The sequence below is a fragment of the Vigna angularis genome, chromosome 1 (genome assembly GCF_016808095.1).
Source record: "Vigna angularis cultivar LongXiaoDou No.4 chromosome 1, ASM1680809v1, whole genome shotgun sequence".
In the NCBI taxonomy this organism is placed as follows: domain Eukaryota; kingdom Viridiplantae; phylum Streptophyta; class Magnoliopsida; order Fabales; family Fabaceae; genus Vigna; species Vigna angularis.
This window is the reverse complement of record NC_068970.1, coordinates 33009321-33028141: the sequence shown is the minus strand read 5'-3', so window position 1 is coordinate 33028141 and position 18821 is coordinate 33009321. Positions and strand designations below refer to the sequence as shown.

The 18821-nt window shown below is 32.9% G+C and overlaps 1 protein-coding gene across 1 annotated transcript; it reads right to left on the bottom strand.

The window, feature by feature from the left end:
• Nucleotides 1-83: 83 nt before the first annotated feature.
• LOC108327479 (putative pentatricopeptide repeat-containing protein At3g05240) lies at nt 84-2315 on the bottom strand. Its single transcript, XM_017561178.2, has one exon. The coding sequence runs from the start codon at nt 2302-2304 to the stop codon at nt 517-519; it is 1788 nt and encodes a 595-aa protein (XP_017416667.2). The 5' UTR covers nt 2305-2315; the 3' UTR covers nt 84-516.
• Between the last annotated feature and the right edge of the window lie 16506 nt (nt 2316-18821).

Here is an 18821-nt window from a genome sequence, read left to right as displayed (position 1 = left end):
TGAAAGTGGATGAACGTGCAACAATTTCTACATGCCCACACTTAAAGTACAAGGAAAAATATTTTTGTAGTATTTTGCTTTACTCATCAACCAATTACAAAAGCCACAAGTAATATTCACCGTTGCACTATCCCACTTTGCCGCCCTGAAAGAGAAGTGAATGACATATAATCTAAGATTCTATTTTGCATATTCCACTGTCTCAAATTGCTCTAGTATAAAGGCATAGTAACATGCGGTACACGAAAGAGGGAAAATATTTTTCTATTTTTGGAAGCTGCCAGTTAGTTACACTAAACATGGGAATGCAAATGCCGACCTTCATTTATTTGGCATGCTCACACCAAGAACTCCTCCCAAAGGAAACCTTTCCCTTAGATTGTAGGATTTCCCAAATAGACAAGACCTTACTATCCCAGGAAACATCTCCATCAGTTCAGCAAATTGATATGATTGTCTTATCGTGTGTGAATAATGTGCCAAATGCTTCATCAATTCAGGAACGCTATTTTCCTGTCACTGTCTTATCTCAATTAAACTATGACCAATCTCCCTAGACATCTTCCTTGCTAGAGCAACTTCTCTGATTTGCCTTGCTTCGTCAAATTTCCCTATTTCAGCATAAAAATTAGAAACCTGCAACCACACTGCAGGATCATCTGGATCTAGCTCAAGTAAGACTTGTGCTGCTCTTGTTCCAACCTCTTCATTCTTGTGGACCCTGCAACTTCTAAGCAAAGAGCTCCACATAAAGCAGTCTCTTTTTCCTGGTGCCTGTAGAAGCAACTCCTCAGCTTCATAGAGAAGTCCTGCGCGGCATAAAAGATCCACCATGCAAGAAAAATGGCGGCGATCTGGATCGACCCCATGAAGAGATTTCATCGACTCAAAAACTATCCTTCCTTCCTCAACTAGTCCTGTGTGGTTACAACCACTTAGAGCACATAAGAAGGTAACTTTATCTGGCTTTAGTCCCCTCTCAATCATAGCCTGAAGCACTGCAATTCCTTCCTTTCCCATTCCATTTCGAGCATACGCATTGATCATGGATGTGAAGCAAATAGCACTTGGAGAAGGAAGACTCTCGAAAATTCGATGAGAAAGATCCACATGCCCGCATCTTGAATATGCATCCATGAGGGAACAGGCAACTGCAGCATCTCCTCCAAGTCCAGATTTTAATGCATAACAATGCAGTGACTGGGAACCCGTAAAACTTGATAAAGCAGACACTGACAGTGCCTTCAGTGTGGTTGATATGGTTACTTCATCCGGCACAAGACCCTCATCGACCATTAAACGAAGCAATTCAACCATGTCCTCGACGGCTTCAGAATGAGACAAAGAGGTCATCAATGAGTTGAAACACTCCAAAGTTCTCTTCGGAAGGCATTCAAATACAGCCATAGAACCCTCAATGTCTCTGCACTTTCCATACATATCAATCAAAGCAGACTGAACATGCTCACTCCCTTCATCAAAACCCATCTTCATTACAAGACAATGTACCTGCTTCCCAAAACAAAGCTCTCCACTTCTACTGCATAAATTCAAAAAACCCACCAAAGAACGAATTGATGGCCTTCGCCCCCATAACTGCATGATACTAAACACCTCAAAAGCCTCACCCAACAAACTGTTTTCAGCATAAACATAAACCAACGAGTTCCACGAAATAACATTCTCGTTTTCTATGGCTTCAAAACACTTCCTTGCACCAACCAAACACCCACACGCAGAGTAAAAATCCACCAAAGCATTGGCAACAAAAACGTTCGATTCCACCAAACCCACCTTCCAAATGCACCCATGAATCGTCTTTCCTTCATGCAACCGTCTCTGATTACCACACTCCCAAAGCAAATAACAAAACGTAACCCCATTTGGCTCCACACCTTCAAAACGCATCCGAGAGTAAAACCCCAACAAGTCTTCTACTTTCACACGAACCAGCTCACACAACCCACGCAGCAACACATTCCAGACAGCTAAATTTCGTTCCGGCAACTCATCAAACAATTCCAGTGCCACCCCACTTAGCCCCATACGCATGTAAAACCCAACAAGTGCACCACCAACGAACACGTTGCATGAAAATCCGAGCTTGACCACCCTGCAATGCACCTGAACACCCTCTCTGAAAACAGCGGCCTTGGTGCAAACCGCTACAACAGAGGAGAAGGTGGTCGAGCTTTCTCCTATTCCAAGCGAACCCATTTCAGCGTAGAAACGAAGAGCGTGTTCCGGTTGCTCGCGGAACCCGGAAATTATCAAGTTGTAGGTGACAGTGTCACGCAATGGCATGTTGTGGAACAGTGAAAGTGCAGCCTTGAGGTCCCTGCGTTTTATGAGAGCGTGGAGTTCGCGGTTCTTTAGGTAGACATAATCAGTGGGAAGAAACGTGTGTGGAACAGTTGTTATGGGTCTGAGAAAGGAGAGAAGCTGAGGCTTTTTCATCCAACACTGACACCACGCTTTAGCCAGCATTGAGACTCAGACTTGGAAAACTTTGAGAAGGAAAACGAAGACGAACACCACAATGAGTCTCTCACAACATGCACTCTGTAATGGGAACATTCTAGTTTTTATTTGAAAACTTCACCAGCAGCCACATTATCAACACAACCATGATAACTCCTTACAATATAGATAGAACAAAGTGACTAAGCATCATGCATAATAGTTTTATATCTTTGGAAGTAAATTGGCAAATGACAAACATGTGAATTAATTTATGAAATTAGTGAACATTTAATTATAGAATAAATATATGTGTTGAAAGTGTAAATATTTTTTCATAATCAAACTATCTTAAATACCATACTAAAAATTATATTCATGATCGCCTTTACACTAATAACAATGCTTATTAAAATGTTAATTATATAATAATCAACACCTTTCTAGGAAAAACAATTTCAATACCAATTTAAAAAATTTGCATGTGGTCAATGTAAGTAAGCTTCAATACATGAAACTACAAAAAAGTGATCATCATTTACCATGCTTGGAAGACAACCACTCAAGTATGTTATAACTTTACCAAAGGTCATGCTAACCCACTTTTTATTCTTGGTGACACACATTATAAAAATAAAATAATTATAAAAAAATATAATTTTGTAAAAAAGTAAAAAAATAAAAAATTATGTCAAATGAATATAATTTTTTTTCAAGTATTAAAATGTAGGTACGTACAGAACCACATTGAATAAATGGTGGTGTGTGAAACTTAATTACATAGCATTTAAAATATTAGTATTGGGCTCAAAATTAAGAGTGATCCATCTTTCTGTACATTGTTTATGAATAGTAATACGTGTCAGGCTTTTGCTCACTGCACCCCATAATTATTAATTGTTGTTCTATAATTTTTGAAATGACCATTTTAATTTTTGTGATATGTTTCCTTATTACGAAGCCTTTCGAAATAAGTTTTATTAAACAAGATTTTTTAAATAAGGTTATTGAAACAAGTTTTTAGCAAGAATTAGTTTTAAATCTAATTTAATTCTATAAAATCAATAGATCTAAAAATAAGAAATCTTATTAAAATAAGTAACTATGATACTACATAGATTTCAGGTTTCAACTCATTCTAATAAACTTTAAATTTAACTGAACATTTTTATAAGATATTTACATTCATTTATATATTAAAATTTATATATTAAGATTTATCTTATGGGCTAACATTTTTGAAACAAAATTTTTAGAAATTTTTTAGAATCCTACGTAAACATCATCTTCCCCTTTTCAATTAAACAATTCGAAAGTATTATGGTTTTGTTTTCAAGTTAGACAATCCAGAAAAGAAGAAAATTACGTTTTAGTACCTTGGAGATTATACACGAAAACGTATGTTCATATACAGGAAAATATTATGTTTTAGTACTCTCGATTTTTAGTAACTCTCAAATAATTTCCTACTGTAAAAAATAATTTTAATGAGAAATGTTAGTTATTAGTTTGGTTAGTAAAATAATTCAATCATAAAAGTTTTCTGAGAGTTGTTTTATGCACCTCATCTATTTTATCCTACACCTTTTATTTTACATATTTGTCTTTCATTTATTAAAGTCAAAACAAATTTAATGATGAGTTAATCATTTCCTAACAACCAACAACCCTAAATCCCCTTTGATTGTATAAACCCTACATGCACCTCTTTTCCTCTTTCATTTTTTTCACTTTCTTCACAGTAACATTTTCTTCACTTTCACTGTTTGATTGTTTCCTGAGTTGAGAGTTGAGAGCTTATACAGTGGTGATTATGATCTGTGGAGGTGGTGCTGGTTATTGGAGGAGAAAGGTGGAGGACGATGTTATGAATGATACGAGTAGTGAGTAGGTGGGGGACGTGGGACCCAATAGACATATGGCAAAGAAGGAGGAAAACAAGAGCAACCGTAAAAGTGTCAGGAAAAGAATAGCCAATTCCACACTAAAAGATTTTGTGTGGAGCACTACGTGAGTATAAGAAAAGATATTGCTACATGAGAAGGGTGTGCAGGATTTGAATTGTCTCTTTCTCTCTCTTGGCCCTTTTGTGATATTCCTCTGCTCATTCTGTTATTTTACACTATTAGCTTTTGAGTTTATCATTTCCATTTATATGAGAGATTTCATATTCCATATGACAATATAAAGTTTTCTTCTTCCATCTATTTCCTTATTATTGTATTATTACCAGAGTACATTACATTTTGGTGCTTTCATTACCACCATGGCCAAAAACACACAGCTTAAGGAACTTGACGCCAACGTGAAGAAAATCCTCAACCTCATGGAGAAACATGACCTTCATTATACTGAACGTTTAGAGAAGCTTAAGTTGGCACTCGAGGACGTTTCCAAGAAATATAACCCTGGTGGTTCGAACTCTAGAAGCAACCCGTCATTTTAGGTTACGAATATTAAGCTTGATTTTCCTGAATTTGATGGTACAAATGTTTTGCAGTGAATTTTTAAGGCTGAACAATTTTTTGAGTATTACTCCATTCTTGAGCTCCAACAGTTCACTATTGTTGCGATCCATTTAGAGAAGGATGTTGTACCCTGGTTTCAGATGATGAAAAAAAACAACCCCTTCCAATCTTGGGAAGCTTTTACTAAGGTATTAGAACTCAAACCTGGTCCTTCTCCTTATGCATGCCCATGCTCTGCTCTATTTAAAAACTATCACAACTGGGATTTGTAAGTGATTATTATGTAGAGTTCACTGCTTTGGCTAATCGTGTTACAAGACCTACAGTCGACGCCATATTGGATTATTTCTTGAGTGGCCTCAAACTTGAAATAAGAAGAGATGTGTTGACTCATTCACCTATTCTATTCTTAAAGTTGTGTCCTTAGCCAAACTTTTTGAAGAAAAATACACTCCTCAACCGAAACCTTAATTTTCCTCTAGCTATCCTAAACCTTCCAACACAAAACCAATCACAAGCCAACAATTGAAACCAAATGCCTTATCACCCCTATTACCACCCCCCCCCCCCTGAACATAAAACCATTTAGTCAACCTTTCAAACCACCCACTTTTAAAAACATCACACCAGCTGAAATGCAAAGTCGTAGAGAGAAAGGGTTGTGCTATACTTGTGATGACAAATTCACCCCTAACCATAGATGTCCGAATAAACAATACCTTTTGCTGTAATATGAGGAGGATGAGGACCCTCTGAATAAAACAAATTTGTCTCCACAACTTACTAATGCCAACAATGAACCTCTTTTGGACCATCATCTCTCCTTTAACACTTTTAAAGGCTCTCACGGCGTGGTTATGCATGTGGTTCCAAGGCTCTATTCAAGGTATTCTTGTTCATATTTTGTTAGACAATGACAGTTCCGATAACTTTCTACAACCTCGTCTTGCAAATTACTTGAAATTACCGGTGGAACCCATCTCTAGCTTTCCTAATATGGTGGGCAATGGAAACTCCTTGGTAGTGGAAGGCCTGATCAGATAACTCAAGGTAGTAGTACAAGGCCATACACTCACTCTTCCAATCTATTTATTACCAGTTTCTGGAGCAAATTTGGTTTTGGGAGCATCCTGGATGGCGACATTAGGCGCTCATATTTTATATTGTCGTGTTTTGATTCTGAAATTTTACTTAAATGGTGAATTTGTTACTCTCCATGGTGATAAATCTTGACTCCAACCCCGGCACAATTCCATCATATACGGAGAATGTTTCACACACATCCTGTTGTTGAATGATATACTTTACAACTTCAAGTTCTTGAGATGCCAAAGGATCCAAGGGTTGACTTCCCTACTGACTTACAATTGGATCTAGCCCTTCTCCTATATAATTACATATTTGTTTTCGACAAACCTTCGAGCTTACCACCTAATTGGTCTCATAATCACCAGATTCCCTTATTGCCAAGTACTAATCCTGTGAAAGTTCGGCCGTATCGGTGTCCACCTAACCATAAGGCGTTGATTGAGCACATGGTTGCTGAGATGGTGAATGAAGGCATCATTTCTCCTAACAACAACCTATTCTCTTCACCAATACTCTTAGTCAAGAAAAGAGATGGTACATGATGGTTTTGTACCGATTATAGGGCTCTAAACACCATCACCGTTAAGGACAACTTTCCCATCCCTACGGTTGATGAATTACTTGATGAATTGAGGGGCGCTTAATATTTTTCCAAGCTTGATATTTGCTCAGGATATCATCAAATTTTGGTGGCACAAGAGGATAGATTCAAAACAACTTTTTGAACTCATTAAGGCCATTACGAATGGTTAGTTAAGCCCTTTGGGCTCACCAATTCCCTCGCTACCTTCCAAAGCTTAATGAATCCAATTTTTCAAGGGTTGTTGAGAAAATCAGTGTTAGTTTTTTTTCATGATATATTATCTATATTGTATCTTGGCCACTTCATTTACACCACTTGGAAGTTGTACTTTGAATTTTACAACAACACTAGTTATTTGCCAAATTGTCCAAGTGTCATTTTGGTATACAAGAGGTGGAATACCTTGGTCATATTGTCTCGAGTAAGGTGTCTCGATGGACCACAATAAGGTGAAGGCAATTTTGGATTGGCAAATCTCAACAACGGTGAAGCAGTTACGAGGATTTTTGGAATTGAATGGATACTATCGTTGATTTATAAAGGGATATGCTTCCATCACAGCTCCCTTAACCAATTTGCTTAAAAAGTCTAATTTCCATTAGGATTCTCAAGCCAATCTTGCTTTTGATAACCTCAAGACAGCCATCACCAAGGCTCCTGTGTTGGCATTGCCGAACTTCTCCAATCCATTCATATTGGAAACTAATGCATTAGGGAAAAACATCAGTGTCATTATTAGTCAATCCCAACACCCAATTGCTTTCTAATCCAAGAAATTGTCACCACACACGTAGAAGCAATATGCCTATACACAAGAATTCCATGTAGTCACCGAGGCTATAGCGAAATTCTGACACTACATACTTGGCCATAAGTTCATCATACGCACCGATCAGAAAAGCTTAAAATGTCTCATGGAACAAGTCATTCATACTCTAGAGCAACAAGCTTGGCTACACAAGTTATTAGGGTATATTTTACCATTGAGTATAAGCTTGGCACGGAGAAGCTAGTTGTATATGCTTTATCTAGATCCTATTTCGTGGCTTTTTCTCAACCTAAATGGGATCTCATCATAAACTCACATGATGTAGTTGCTTCGAATTCACAACTCTCTGATATTATCAGACTTTGCAATGCTGGCAACCCCCTAAGTCCTCATTATTCCATTCATAATCAGTTGTTGTTATGGAAGAATAGACTTGTGGTACTAGCTCAAAATAGACTTGTGGTACCAGCTCAACATCCCTTAATTAAAAATATCTTACAAGAGTTCCATAGCTCTCCTATAGGCGGCCACTCGGGTATTGCGCGCACCTTGACAAGGGTTTCTTCTCAGTTTTACTAGCAGGGTACGCACAATGATATTAAATCTTATGTACAACAATGTTTGATATGCCAACAAGTCAAATCCTCCACTACTTTGCCCGGGGACTCTTACAGCCCCTCCTTATCCCTCACCAGATTTGGGAAGACTTGGCCATGGATTTTATTGTTGGCCTTCCCCCATCTTATGGTTTCTCCGTGATTATGGTTGTCATTGATCATCTCTCTAAGTATGCACATTTTTGCACACTTAAGGTAGATTATTCAAGCAAGCAAGTAGCTGAAATTTTCATGTGATCCATGGTGAAGTTGCATGGGATACCAAAATCAATAGTTTCAAATCGTGACAAAGTCTTTACAAGTAAATTTTCGCAACAACTTTGTAAACTCGGTAGAACTAGCTTAGGGCCACGTTCATTAGTGAGTACTGCCTACCATCCTCAATTTTATGGTCAATCCGAAGCTCTTAATCGATGCTTGGAAATGTATTTAAGATGTTTCACAGTTGATGACCCGAAAGGCTAGAGTAAGATTGTCATGGGCAGAATACTGTATAATACTTTCTTCCAAATTAGCATTGTCATGACACCCTTCAAAGCAGTTTATGGGAGAGACTCCCCTACTCTTCCCAATTATGTGAAGGATGCTACAGAACCCCCTTCTTTATAGGAATTGTTGTTGTATCGTGATTAAAAACTACTATGTCTCAACTAGAATTTGGCGAAAGCACAAAATCTAATGAAGAAATATGCGAACCATGAACGAGTTCATGTGGAGTTCCAAGTGGGAGACCTTGTGCTTGTGAAAGTCCAACCATATCGGCAATATTCAGTAGCCCTTCACAAAAATAAAAAACTTGGCCTTCGTTATTTTGGTCCCTTCTTAGTAATGCAATGAATTAGACTTGTTGCTCACAAATTATCATTGCCTCCTACAACAAAGATCCACCAAGTTTTCCATGTGTCCTTATTGAAACCATTCAAAGGAGAAAATCAACAACCATATTTGCCCTTGCCTTTTCTCACTAATGAACATGGCCCTTTCATTCAACCGCTTAAGGTGTTACAATTTAGAGTCATCTTACGCGCAAATCAACATATACCTCAAGTACTAATCCAATGGGAAGGATTCAATATCTCCAAACCTACTTGGGAAGATGTGCGTACATTGCAAATTGAGCATCCCAACTTCAACCTTGAGGACAAGGTTGATCTCCATGGGAAAAGAAATGTTATGAATGGTACAGGTAGTGAGCAGGTAGGTGACGTGGAACCCAATGGACACATAACAAAGAAGGAGGAAAATAAGAGCAACCGCAAAAGTGTTAGAAAAAGAATAGCCAATTTCACACTGAAAGATTTTGTATGAAGCATTGCGTGAGTATAAGAAAAGATATTGCTACATGAGAAGGGTGTGCAGGATTTGAATTGTGTCTTTCTCTCTCTTGACCCTTTTGGGATATTCTTCTGCCCATTATGTTATTTTTACACTATTAGGTTTTGACTCTATCATTTCCATTTATATGACAGATTTCATATTTCATATGATAATATAAAGCTTTCTTCTTCCATCTATTTCCTTATTATTGCATTGTTATCAGAGTTCATTATAGACGAAGGTGGTGATAGAGAGCTCATCGAGGTTAGTTCAATATTTCACGTAAACATCCTTAACCAGCATTGAAGCTGCAGTTAAGGGTACAACGGCGTCCGAACGTCGGTTCTATAGTGTCAAACTTCAAATTTTGGTTGTCCCCAACTGAACTTCGAGCTACGGTTAAGGGGATCCGCACTTCCAACTTTGATTTAATTGTTTGTACTGCATTTTTTTAATATTTTGTAATTTATGTATATGATAGTTTTTTTAATATTTGTTATTTTATATATTATGCTCTATTTTATGTATTAGGTATGACTTCAGGTTCGGTAGTTTTAGATTTTGTTGTATTTGAGGTTGTTTTAGGTAAGCAAAGTTGAAGAAAAGATAGAAGATGTTGCATGGAGATTTTTTTTTTTACATAAGTTTGAGTGTGTGAAAGAGAGAGTTACAATTATGTTATATTGAAGAAAAAAAGCTTGGGTATAAGGTGGTATGTATGTAAATTTTAAATGACGAATGGGAAATGGGTGCTTTTTTTCGTGTTGCATAATATTTAAGTTGTTGTATTCCTTGAGGAGGTTTTAGGGGTTATTAGAGAAAAGGAAATGTAAAGAAACTTTAGGGAGAAAGAGAAAGAAAAATAGGTGCTTGTAAGGGTATAATATTTAGGTGGGAAAATGTTATAAATAGTTATGCATGGGTGCATGTGGGGTTGAAAAATATGCAATGGTGTGTGGGTGGAAAATCACGATGGAGACAAGGGATAGAAAAGTAGTTTGAAGGGTGGTGAGTTTGTAGTGATGTGTGTGAGTGTGAGAGAGTGGATGTTTTATATGGAGTTAGAATTTGATGTATTTTCTTTTAGATTGAAGTCTAAATGTAAGGAAGTGAGAGAAAAGAGAGCAAAGTGTGGGTTTAGTATTGTTGTGCCTGGGATTGATGCAGAACTGAGAGAATGGGTTATAGGCATGGAGGTTGTATGTGGAAAGAAAAAATGTTGAGAGGAGCAGTTTATTTATATATATATATATATATATATATATATATATATATATATATATATATATATATTTATATATATATATATATATTTATATATTTATATATATATATATATATATATATTTATATATATATATATATATATATATATATATATAAATACTCAGATGCATATATAACTATACAACCAGGAATATAGATGTATGTAGTTAGTTCCCTTACCTTCACTTTTACCAAAACTTCTCTTCCCTGGTACAATGCAAACCTTTTGCCTAATATGAGTTTCTCCAATGTTGTAGTTGTTATTTTATATATGAGTTAATTTATTTTTAATATATATTATGCTGTGTTTCTATATATTATATTTGTTGTTGAATTTTTAATATATATTATGCTCTGTATTAATTTGTTGTTAATTTTTTTTATTTGTTATGAAGTTTTGACTTTTTTGTATGTATTAATTTTTAAACTTTGGATTTAATTTAAAATATTTTATTTTATTTTTAATGTATTGGTTAATAATTTAGGTGTTATTTTTTACGTAATAGTTAATATTTTGTTATGAATTTTTTTTATTTGTTTTATTCGTGTTAATGATTTGAAGTTATATTTAATTTTCAATAACTTTAATTTTTTATTATTTAGTATTTAGTTTAGAATATTTTTTGTTATGTTTTATTTATTGCATACCTTTGATGTATATACTCGTCATGCTCTTCACGCTCATGCTTATGAATGACGTACACACAATATTTTTTTATACATCTTCTACGAGCAGATGTCGTAGGTCGGCTCCTTTCATTATGTGATGAAGATGAAGACTCACCACGAGAAGATGAAGCCTCACCATAGGAAGATGATGCACCTCTAGTTCTAACTATTTCTATTAACCAATTATATGCAAAATAAATTATACTATATTAAAAATATAATACAAAAAAATCAAATAATTACATAATAATAAATATTGAAAGAAATAATAAATAATCAAAATATTAAATATTAATAATAATTATTTAATAATTAATACTTAAATAACTACAAATTATAACAACAACATTAAAAATTAAAAAATAAATTAAGAAAAAAATAATAAGTCAAAAATTAAAAATTTACGCATAATAAATATTATTTAAATAAATAAATAATTTCAAAAACACAGATTAACGAACAAATATAAATTTGAAATTAATTACATTATAAATAATATTTAAATAAATATCAAATATAATAAAAATTAATAATTAAGAAAATGTTAACATATCAATAGAAAAGGTTTAAAAAACCACAAAAACACAACAACTTAAATTTAAATTATTAAACGAATAAAAACTAAAAAAAATACAACAAATAATTAAATAATAATTCATATTGAAAAATAAAATATCAATAAATAATTATAGATTAAAAAAAAAATTAACAAACAAATTTAAATTTCAAAATTAAGAAAAATTAATTACATTAAAAATAATATTTAAATAAATATCAAATATAAAAATAAAATACAAATTACAAAATATTAACCGTAAAATATTCAATAATTAAATAAACGAATAAAAGAAATATAAAAAACAAATCAAATTAAAAAAAATTAAATATAATAAAGCAAAAAAGGAAAAGCTTGACCGCAATTCCATCTAAGGCGACAATGAACCGCACTTCCAAGTGTGTCAGCCGCATTTCCAATTACAATGTGGTATGAACCGCACTTTCAATTATAGTTGGACCACATTTCAAACTGCAGTGAGCTCTTAATCTCACTTCCAAGTACGAAGAGCTCTGCAACCCCTCTTCCAACGCTGGCCTACTCTCAACCAGTGCAGTTAAGGCATCGATTTCATCCCATCCAACCCAGAAATGCATCTCAGCACATACAAACAACACATACAAATACTACATACAAACAACACATAGAAATGAATATCAACACATACAATATTTCTATCATACAAAGTTTAAGGAAAGAACAACCAACCTGGATGGGAGGAGCACTGTGTGCGAGAAGAGAGAAAAAAAGGGGTGTAGGGTTTCAAAACATGAAATGCAACATAAGAGTAAGGGATGGGTACTTGCTTTTAAGTGTTGAATGGATCAATTAAAAATAAAAGCAGTTAAAAGATTCTTTGTGATTTTGTGATTCTGATAGGGACAGTTGGAATAATAGAAAAATAAGGAGGTGCGGGGGTGAGACTCGTGAGGGTAGTATGTTTTCTTTGTTTTGAAAAGTTGATCTTTTAGTTGGATTTTTCAATGATTTTCTTTGCTTGTTATGTATTATAGTTTTTGTTTTAAAGTATTTAATTTTAAAATTAATTATTAGAATTTTTATATATAGAAATATTGTTTTTCCAAACTTAAATGATTAATGATTCATTAACAAAATTAAAGTATAAATATTAACTTACATAACTTGTTCAAAATAATTGATTTACTAAGTTAATCATATAACATTTGGAATAAATATTGAAAATGTAATAACTAAATTAAGAAGATTTCATTTAGGCTTAAATGTTTACTTTGTCCCCATGTTAAGAGGTGAAATTTTTGTTTAGTACCCGGTTTTAAAAATGAAGATATCGGGTCTCTGTGTTATGAAAAATATATGAATAAGGTCCACAAAGAAAGAACAAGTTCAACAAATCATCAAAGAAAAAGTTGAACAAGAGAAAAGAAAAGATGGAGAGCAGAAGAGAGAAGAGAAAAAGTATGGCCACATCAGCGTGGACTTAACGCCGTTGTTGTCAACTTAACGGACAGGACCTTATTCATACAATTTTCATAACATAGAATCTAATGTCTTCATTTTTAAAACCGGATACTAAACAGAAAATCACCTCTTAACATAAACAGAAATTCACCTCTTAACATGAGGACGAAGTAAGCATTTAACCCTTTCATTTATAAGAATCAAATTCAGGATATCACATTATTAGACAAAATTAAAAATACATAAGAAAGTAACGGTGCATTAAATAAATTGATAATATTTTACGCATATAAGTTTGATTGAATAAGTGTTTAGGTAAGATCAATACAGCTGCTGCGCACACCTAAGAAAGATAAAACTATCAACTCTTATCTTCTTGATAAAGAAAACTATTGAATGTGAGCATCGACACAGATACAAGTTTCTCTCTTCTTTTTTGTGTCTCACTTCCTTGCAAGCTTGTTGTTGTTGCCCGTATTATTACATTAAAATGATATTTGAATATATATATATATATATATATATATATATATATATAAATCTTTTATATTTATTCATTTACTTTTTTACGTTTTTTTAAATATAAAAATTCATTCTTAGTGATCATTTTATTTTTATAATATGTATTAAATAAATATAAATGTTTCTATTTTTTTTTTCTGAACCAATCATGTATAAAGAAGCTATTGCTAATCTTGCTTGCTAATCTTGCTTGGTTGAGTGTCGTGCAATTTGAACACGATGCTCTTATAAAAATAATTTTTGGACTCTTGCGAAGGTGCTAGCCAGTATTGTGGGATGCAAAATTAAGGTAGATTGAGTTTTTTTGGATGTCATAAAGCTTAGTAGGTTGGTTTTCATCAAGTGGTGAGATTTGATTATACTAGACATTCAGTACAATCATTAAGTCTGTTGTTCATGTTGTGCTTGCCCATGCCATCTCATTTAAATAACCGATTCACCAAATTTGATGTTAAAACCACGCTTTTCTGAGATATGTTGATGACATAATTACACATGAAATTTCTTCTCTTATTTTATCTCTAAACAATCCTTTTTCCTTTAAAAGATCTTATCCCTTACATTATTTTCTTGGCGTAGAGGCTATGTGGACCAAGGAAAATTTCGTTTATCTCAAACTCAATACATCAAAGACCTTTTTCACCATGCATGAAGCCAAAACCTCCATCTGCTCCACCGATAACATCTTTGAGTGTCACTCAAGATGACACCATAACCTTTCATGACATGATTTTGTACATATCCATTATGGGAGCTTTGCAATACGTGTCCTAAGCTTACTTACTTTTTACTCTGTCAACAAGGTCTGCCAGTGCATGCATCAACCAAACCAATAGAAAACCACCGGAAAGCTGTGAAATGTGTTCTTTGTTATCTTATTGGAACATTTCATCATACTGCTCTTCTTCATTTGTTTGTTTACCCCCTTTATCATTAGCTTAAGTGACATTGGAGGTCTGATTTCAACGATGATCACAATTTTACTAGTTATTTACTTTTTTTATATAATTAAGTTTTTTATTTAATGAATCGAGAAATAGAAATATTTTTATTCTTATTTATAAAAATAGTACGTAGATAAGTGAGAATCATGAAAGATTAAAAAATATTTCCACAAAATAAGTTGTTTATATATTTCAACAAAATTTGCTATTGTCGTTGTGTTATTATTGTCATTATAGTATCGACATTGTTGTTATATCATGTCTAACTTTTCTCTTCTCCTCCTTCTTCCTTTCCACTTCTTTTCCTACTTTTCTTTCTACTTCATTTCTTCTTCTCTTTTAACATCTTTAATTAATTTATAAACATATTTCATCATAATAAACAAAAAATTTGACACCAAATTTTCCACCAAACTTATTAACAATCAAAATTATATATTCTATCAATGAATTTTTATCAAAGCTTAGAGTGGAAAATATAGCATATTTTACGGATAGATAAATTCATCGATAATAACAATTTTAGATTATTTACAAATGTTATCGATAGAATTTATCGAGAAATATTTATGTTGTTAATTCAAAAACTAATTTATTTTTTATCAATAAAGTAAATTAACAAATGTTTTTCTACCAACAATTTTATTTCCGTCAATAAATTTTTTTAAAGTATGAATTTTATCATTGATATCTTATAAAGTATGAATTGTTCTATAAAAAAAACCTGACATCACTTTTAATATAAAATTTTAATATTTAATGTTTGTAGATATTCTTTTTCTTATATACCACTCAATTTTCCCATTTCTATTTATATTCTATGTATCTATATTCTTAACACCCCAATCTCATTCATCCAGTTCATCAAGACGTAACTTTAATCACCTTTTCTTTTAAGTAGAAGTACGAGAAAAAAACACTCAACTAAATTTAAAATTGTCAAAACAATATAAAAAATTGTGATAATTAAAAAAATCGGACTAAAACATTTTTAGCGATTTGTTATGGCCTCTACAATTAAATAGGTTCTAAAAGGTATATTTTGTTTAGTGAAATTCTATCATCAAATGTTGAAGGGATAAACATATTTTGTAGAAAATTGTTTCTTAGAACTGCAAAAATAACCTAAAATCATTAAAAAAATTATAATATTTGACTGTATATCGTTTAAAATCAGTGTATGAGACACGTTCAAAAAATTTGTTTTAATTTCCATAAAAGAGGTGATTTCACACAGGGTGAGTTCTGAATGAAAACATGAGTAGAAAAGGAGACTTGTCTTTTGGCTCTTACAAGGTTGTTGTTTTCTTTCTTTTTCTCTGGGCCACGCGGCTTTTACAAGATTGGGATCAATACGAGCACATGCAATAAATGAACAGGTAAGTAGAGGGACCATCCTTGAGTGTAAAGCCAAAATCGTCAAAAGTGAAATGAAGAAACTTTTCAAGGTATGCAGTACTTAGAAATAACAAAGATAAGATGCATGTGTGTTACTCAGATACACTCACCAAATAAATCAACAAGAGAAGCAAATAGCGGCTCTTGATTCCCACCAACCATGCACCTTTCATTCATTTTGTTTGTTGGAAGTGCCCATTAACACGACTCATAAAGATTCCTTTCACATAATTTGATCCTTTCTAATAACAACATGGTCCCATGCATTCTAGATCATGGGAATACACTTCCTTCAACAGGATTATATCCATGAGCCTTGTCTGCACTAAAGAAAACAAGGCCAACTTTCGTATTGAATTTTCTCTGTGTTGTGTATCAAGTTCATGAAACGAATGCTATGCATTTCAAAGATATTGTCACTAAGATCTTCATCAAATCCCTGATATCAAGCTTTCCCATAATAGACATATTGCAGTTTTCATGGCTACTGTTTGAACCAGTTTCTCATTTTGTTAAGAGACATGGTTAAGAAATAGTTTGAGAGCACCGAAAGCGAGGAGATACCTTTTTGAATGGTCAATTATTTTTTCTGTCTTTCACGAAAGACAAATCCTAAGATGTCCATTTACCTTCTACTGTTTCACATGTACCCTTCTGAAACCTTCCCTTTCCTCCATGGGGAGATCTTTCTACACTTTGAATTTGATCTAGGACAAGGAGAGGGGGCTCGAGCTACGAGTATCAATAAAAGAGAAAACAACACATGAAACAAACAAGTTATTTTAAGTCACTCAGCCAAGTACCATAGAACTTTGGGCCACTGCAATAAGGAGTAATTTACCAGTGGTAATAATCCGTGCATTTCACTCACATTTTAAGGACCAAATGATGGCAAAATCAACCATAGTCATTACTTCTATTCGTAAGAATTTGACAATATTATGAAAAGTTACCGTCTTAGACTTTTCTTCCTTAGATATTTCTTTCCCATACCATATACGTGTTCCACCAAATTTATTCATCTATAATGTCCTTCGTTGTTAACACTTTAACCTTCACATCCTACCAAAAGTTTAAATATTCCCTTAGGGATTGTGAGACAAAAATAAAAAAGGCCAGTGAAAAAAAAATCAGACAAAAAAAATCTCAAAATGATAAACTTTCGAAACAATTTTCTTTAATCAGCAGAGTATACTGTATATAAATATTGGAGTGTTTGAGGTATTTCAATTCGCGTATAAAAAATTATGTACATTGTTTATTTAAAGTTAGATTCTCGTACTGCACAGAAGTTTATATATATATAATCAAAATATTTCCATTTTATATTCTTTTGATAGATTTAAAAGTCATTCCAAAACACTAAGTACTAACACATATAAAATATAATTAATGACAAGTGGTAGTCATTTGTCCATTTCTTCATTAGTTTCTCATTGGTTTATTTATTGTTGATATCCTTCTTCATCTCGCTTCTTGTGCTTTCCCGTAGAATCTGGATTTGTTTTGTAACGAGTTGTCTTGCACATTTCATCACTTAGTAGTACATTGTTGTGTGGTTGGTGGGTTATTTTGTGTAATCTTATCTCTACGATAAGATTTTATCATTGTTATGTAGCCTCTTGTTATGATTGTATTAATTAATGTCCCCTCTCATTTTAATATCGAGGCTTATCACTTTTAACTCATGTTTTTTCGATGAGAATTCATTTTTGCATTGCAAATATGAAAATTTATTTAAGAGCTCAAGTATGAAATAATGTAGTATTCAAACTCAGTTATTTAAAAACTTTAGAATATCATAACTTAAAAGTCACAATAATTAAATGACGGAGGAAAAATCACTTATTGTACAAGTAAATTTGTAGATGATATTTCATCACTATAGAAACTACCAAAGAAGTCATAAAATGTAGTAAATGCTGTCAAAATTTCAAGTATGAGTCTAAGTCCCAATAGAAATATCCTAAACTTATCCACGTTTACTTTGATTTAATATGTTATAGTATTAACACTTTATTAACCTTATAGTTGCATAAGAAAAATAATAACGTTAAAAATCTTATCTGACGAAAGAAATGCAAAATTAATTACTTTTTATTGCTATGGAAATGCATATCAATCACCAAGATAAAAAAACTAAACATAATAGATTGGCTACAATGGATCCATTCACGCCGAATAGGATATTCTTGAAATATTCACTTTTGACCTTTTTTTAGGTGTGGCTTGAAGTGGAGGAGAATCAAATGAAGAAGTAAAACTAAAGTTAAAGAAGAATAAAAATTTCAAACAAAAATATCAAGAAGGAAAAAGAAGTTTCAATAAAGATTTACGTAGAAAAACTTAAGGAAATGTGGGAAGAAATAAAGAGACAAAATAAAATGTAACTTGTTTAAAGATTATAAAATATTCTAAAAAAAATCAAACAATATTCTACAAATCTTAAAAGATTACATAATGTACATGTCACATCTTAAAAGATTACATAATGTACATGTTACTTTTAAGTGTATGCGAATGTTGAAATTATTTCACATGTTTTTTTTCTTTCTATTTTTTAAGGGTCATTCATGTGCTAAATCAAACTTAAAAAGATAACTTTGTATATCAATCATAAGAGTAGTGAGACATTAAGTGTAATTATTAGTTTAGACATTATTGTTGGGAAAGTGTTCATACTAGGTGTCTTTATTACTTACGATATTTTTTTCATGTGCTAT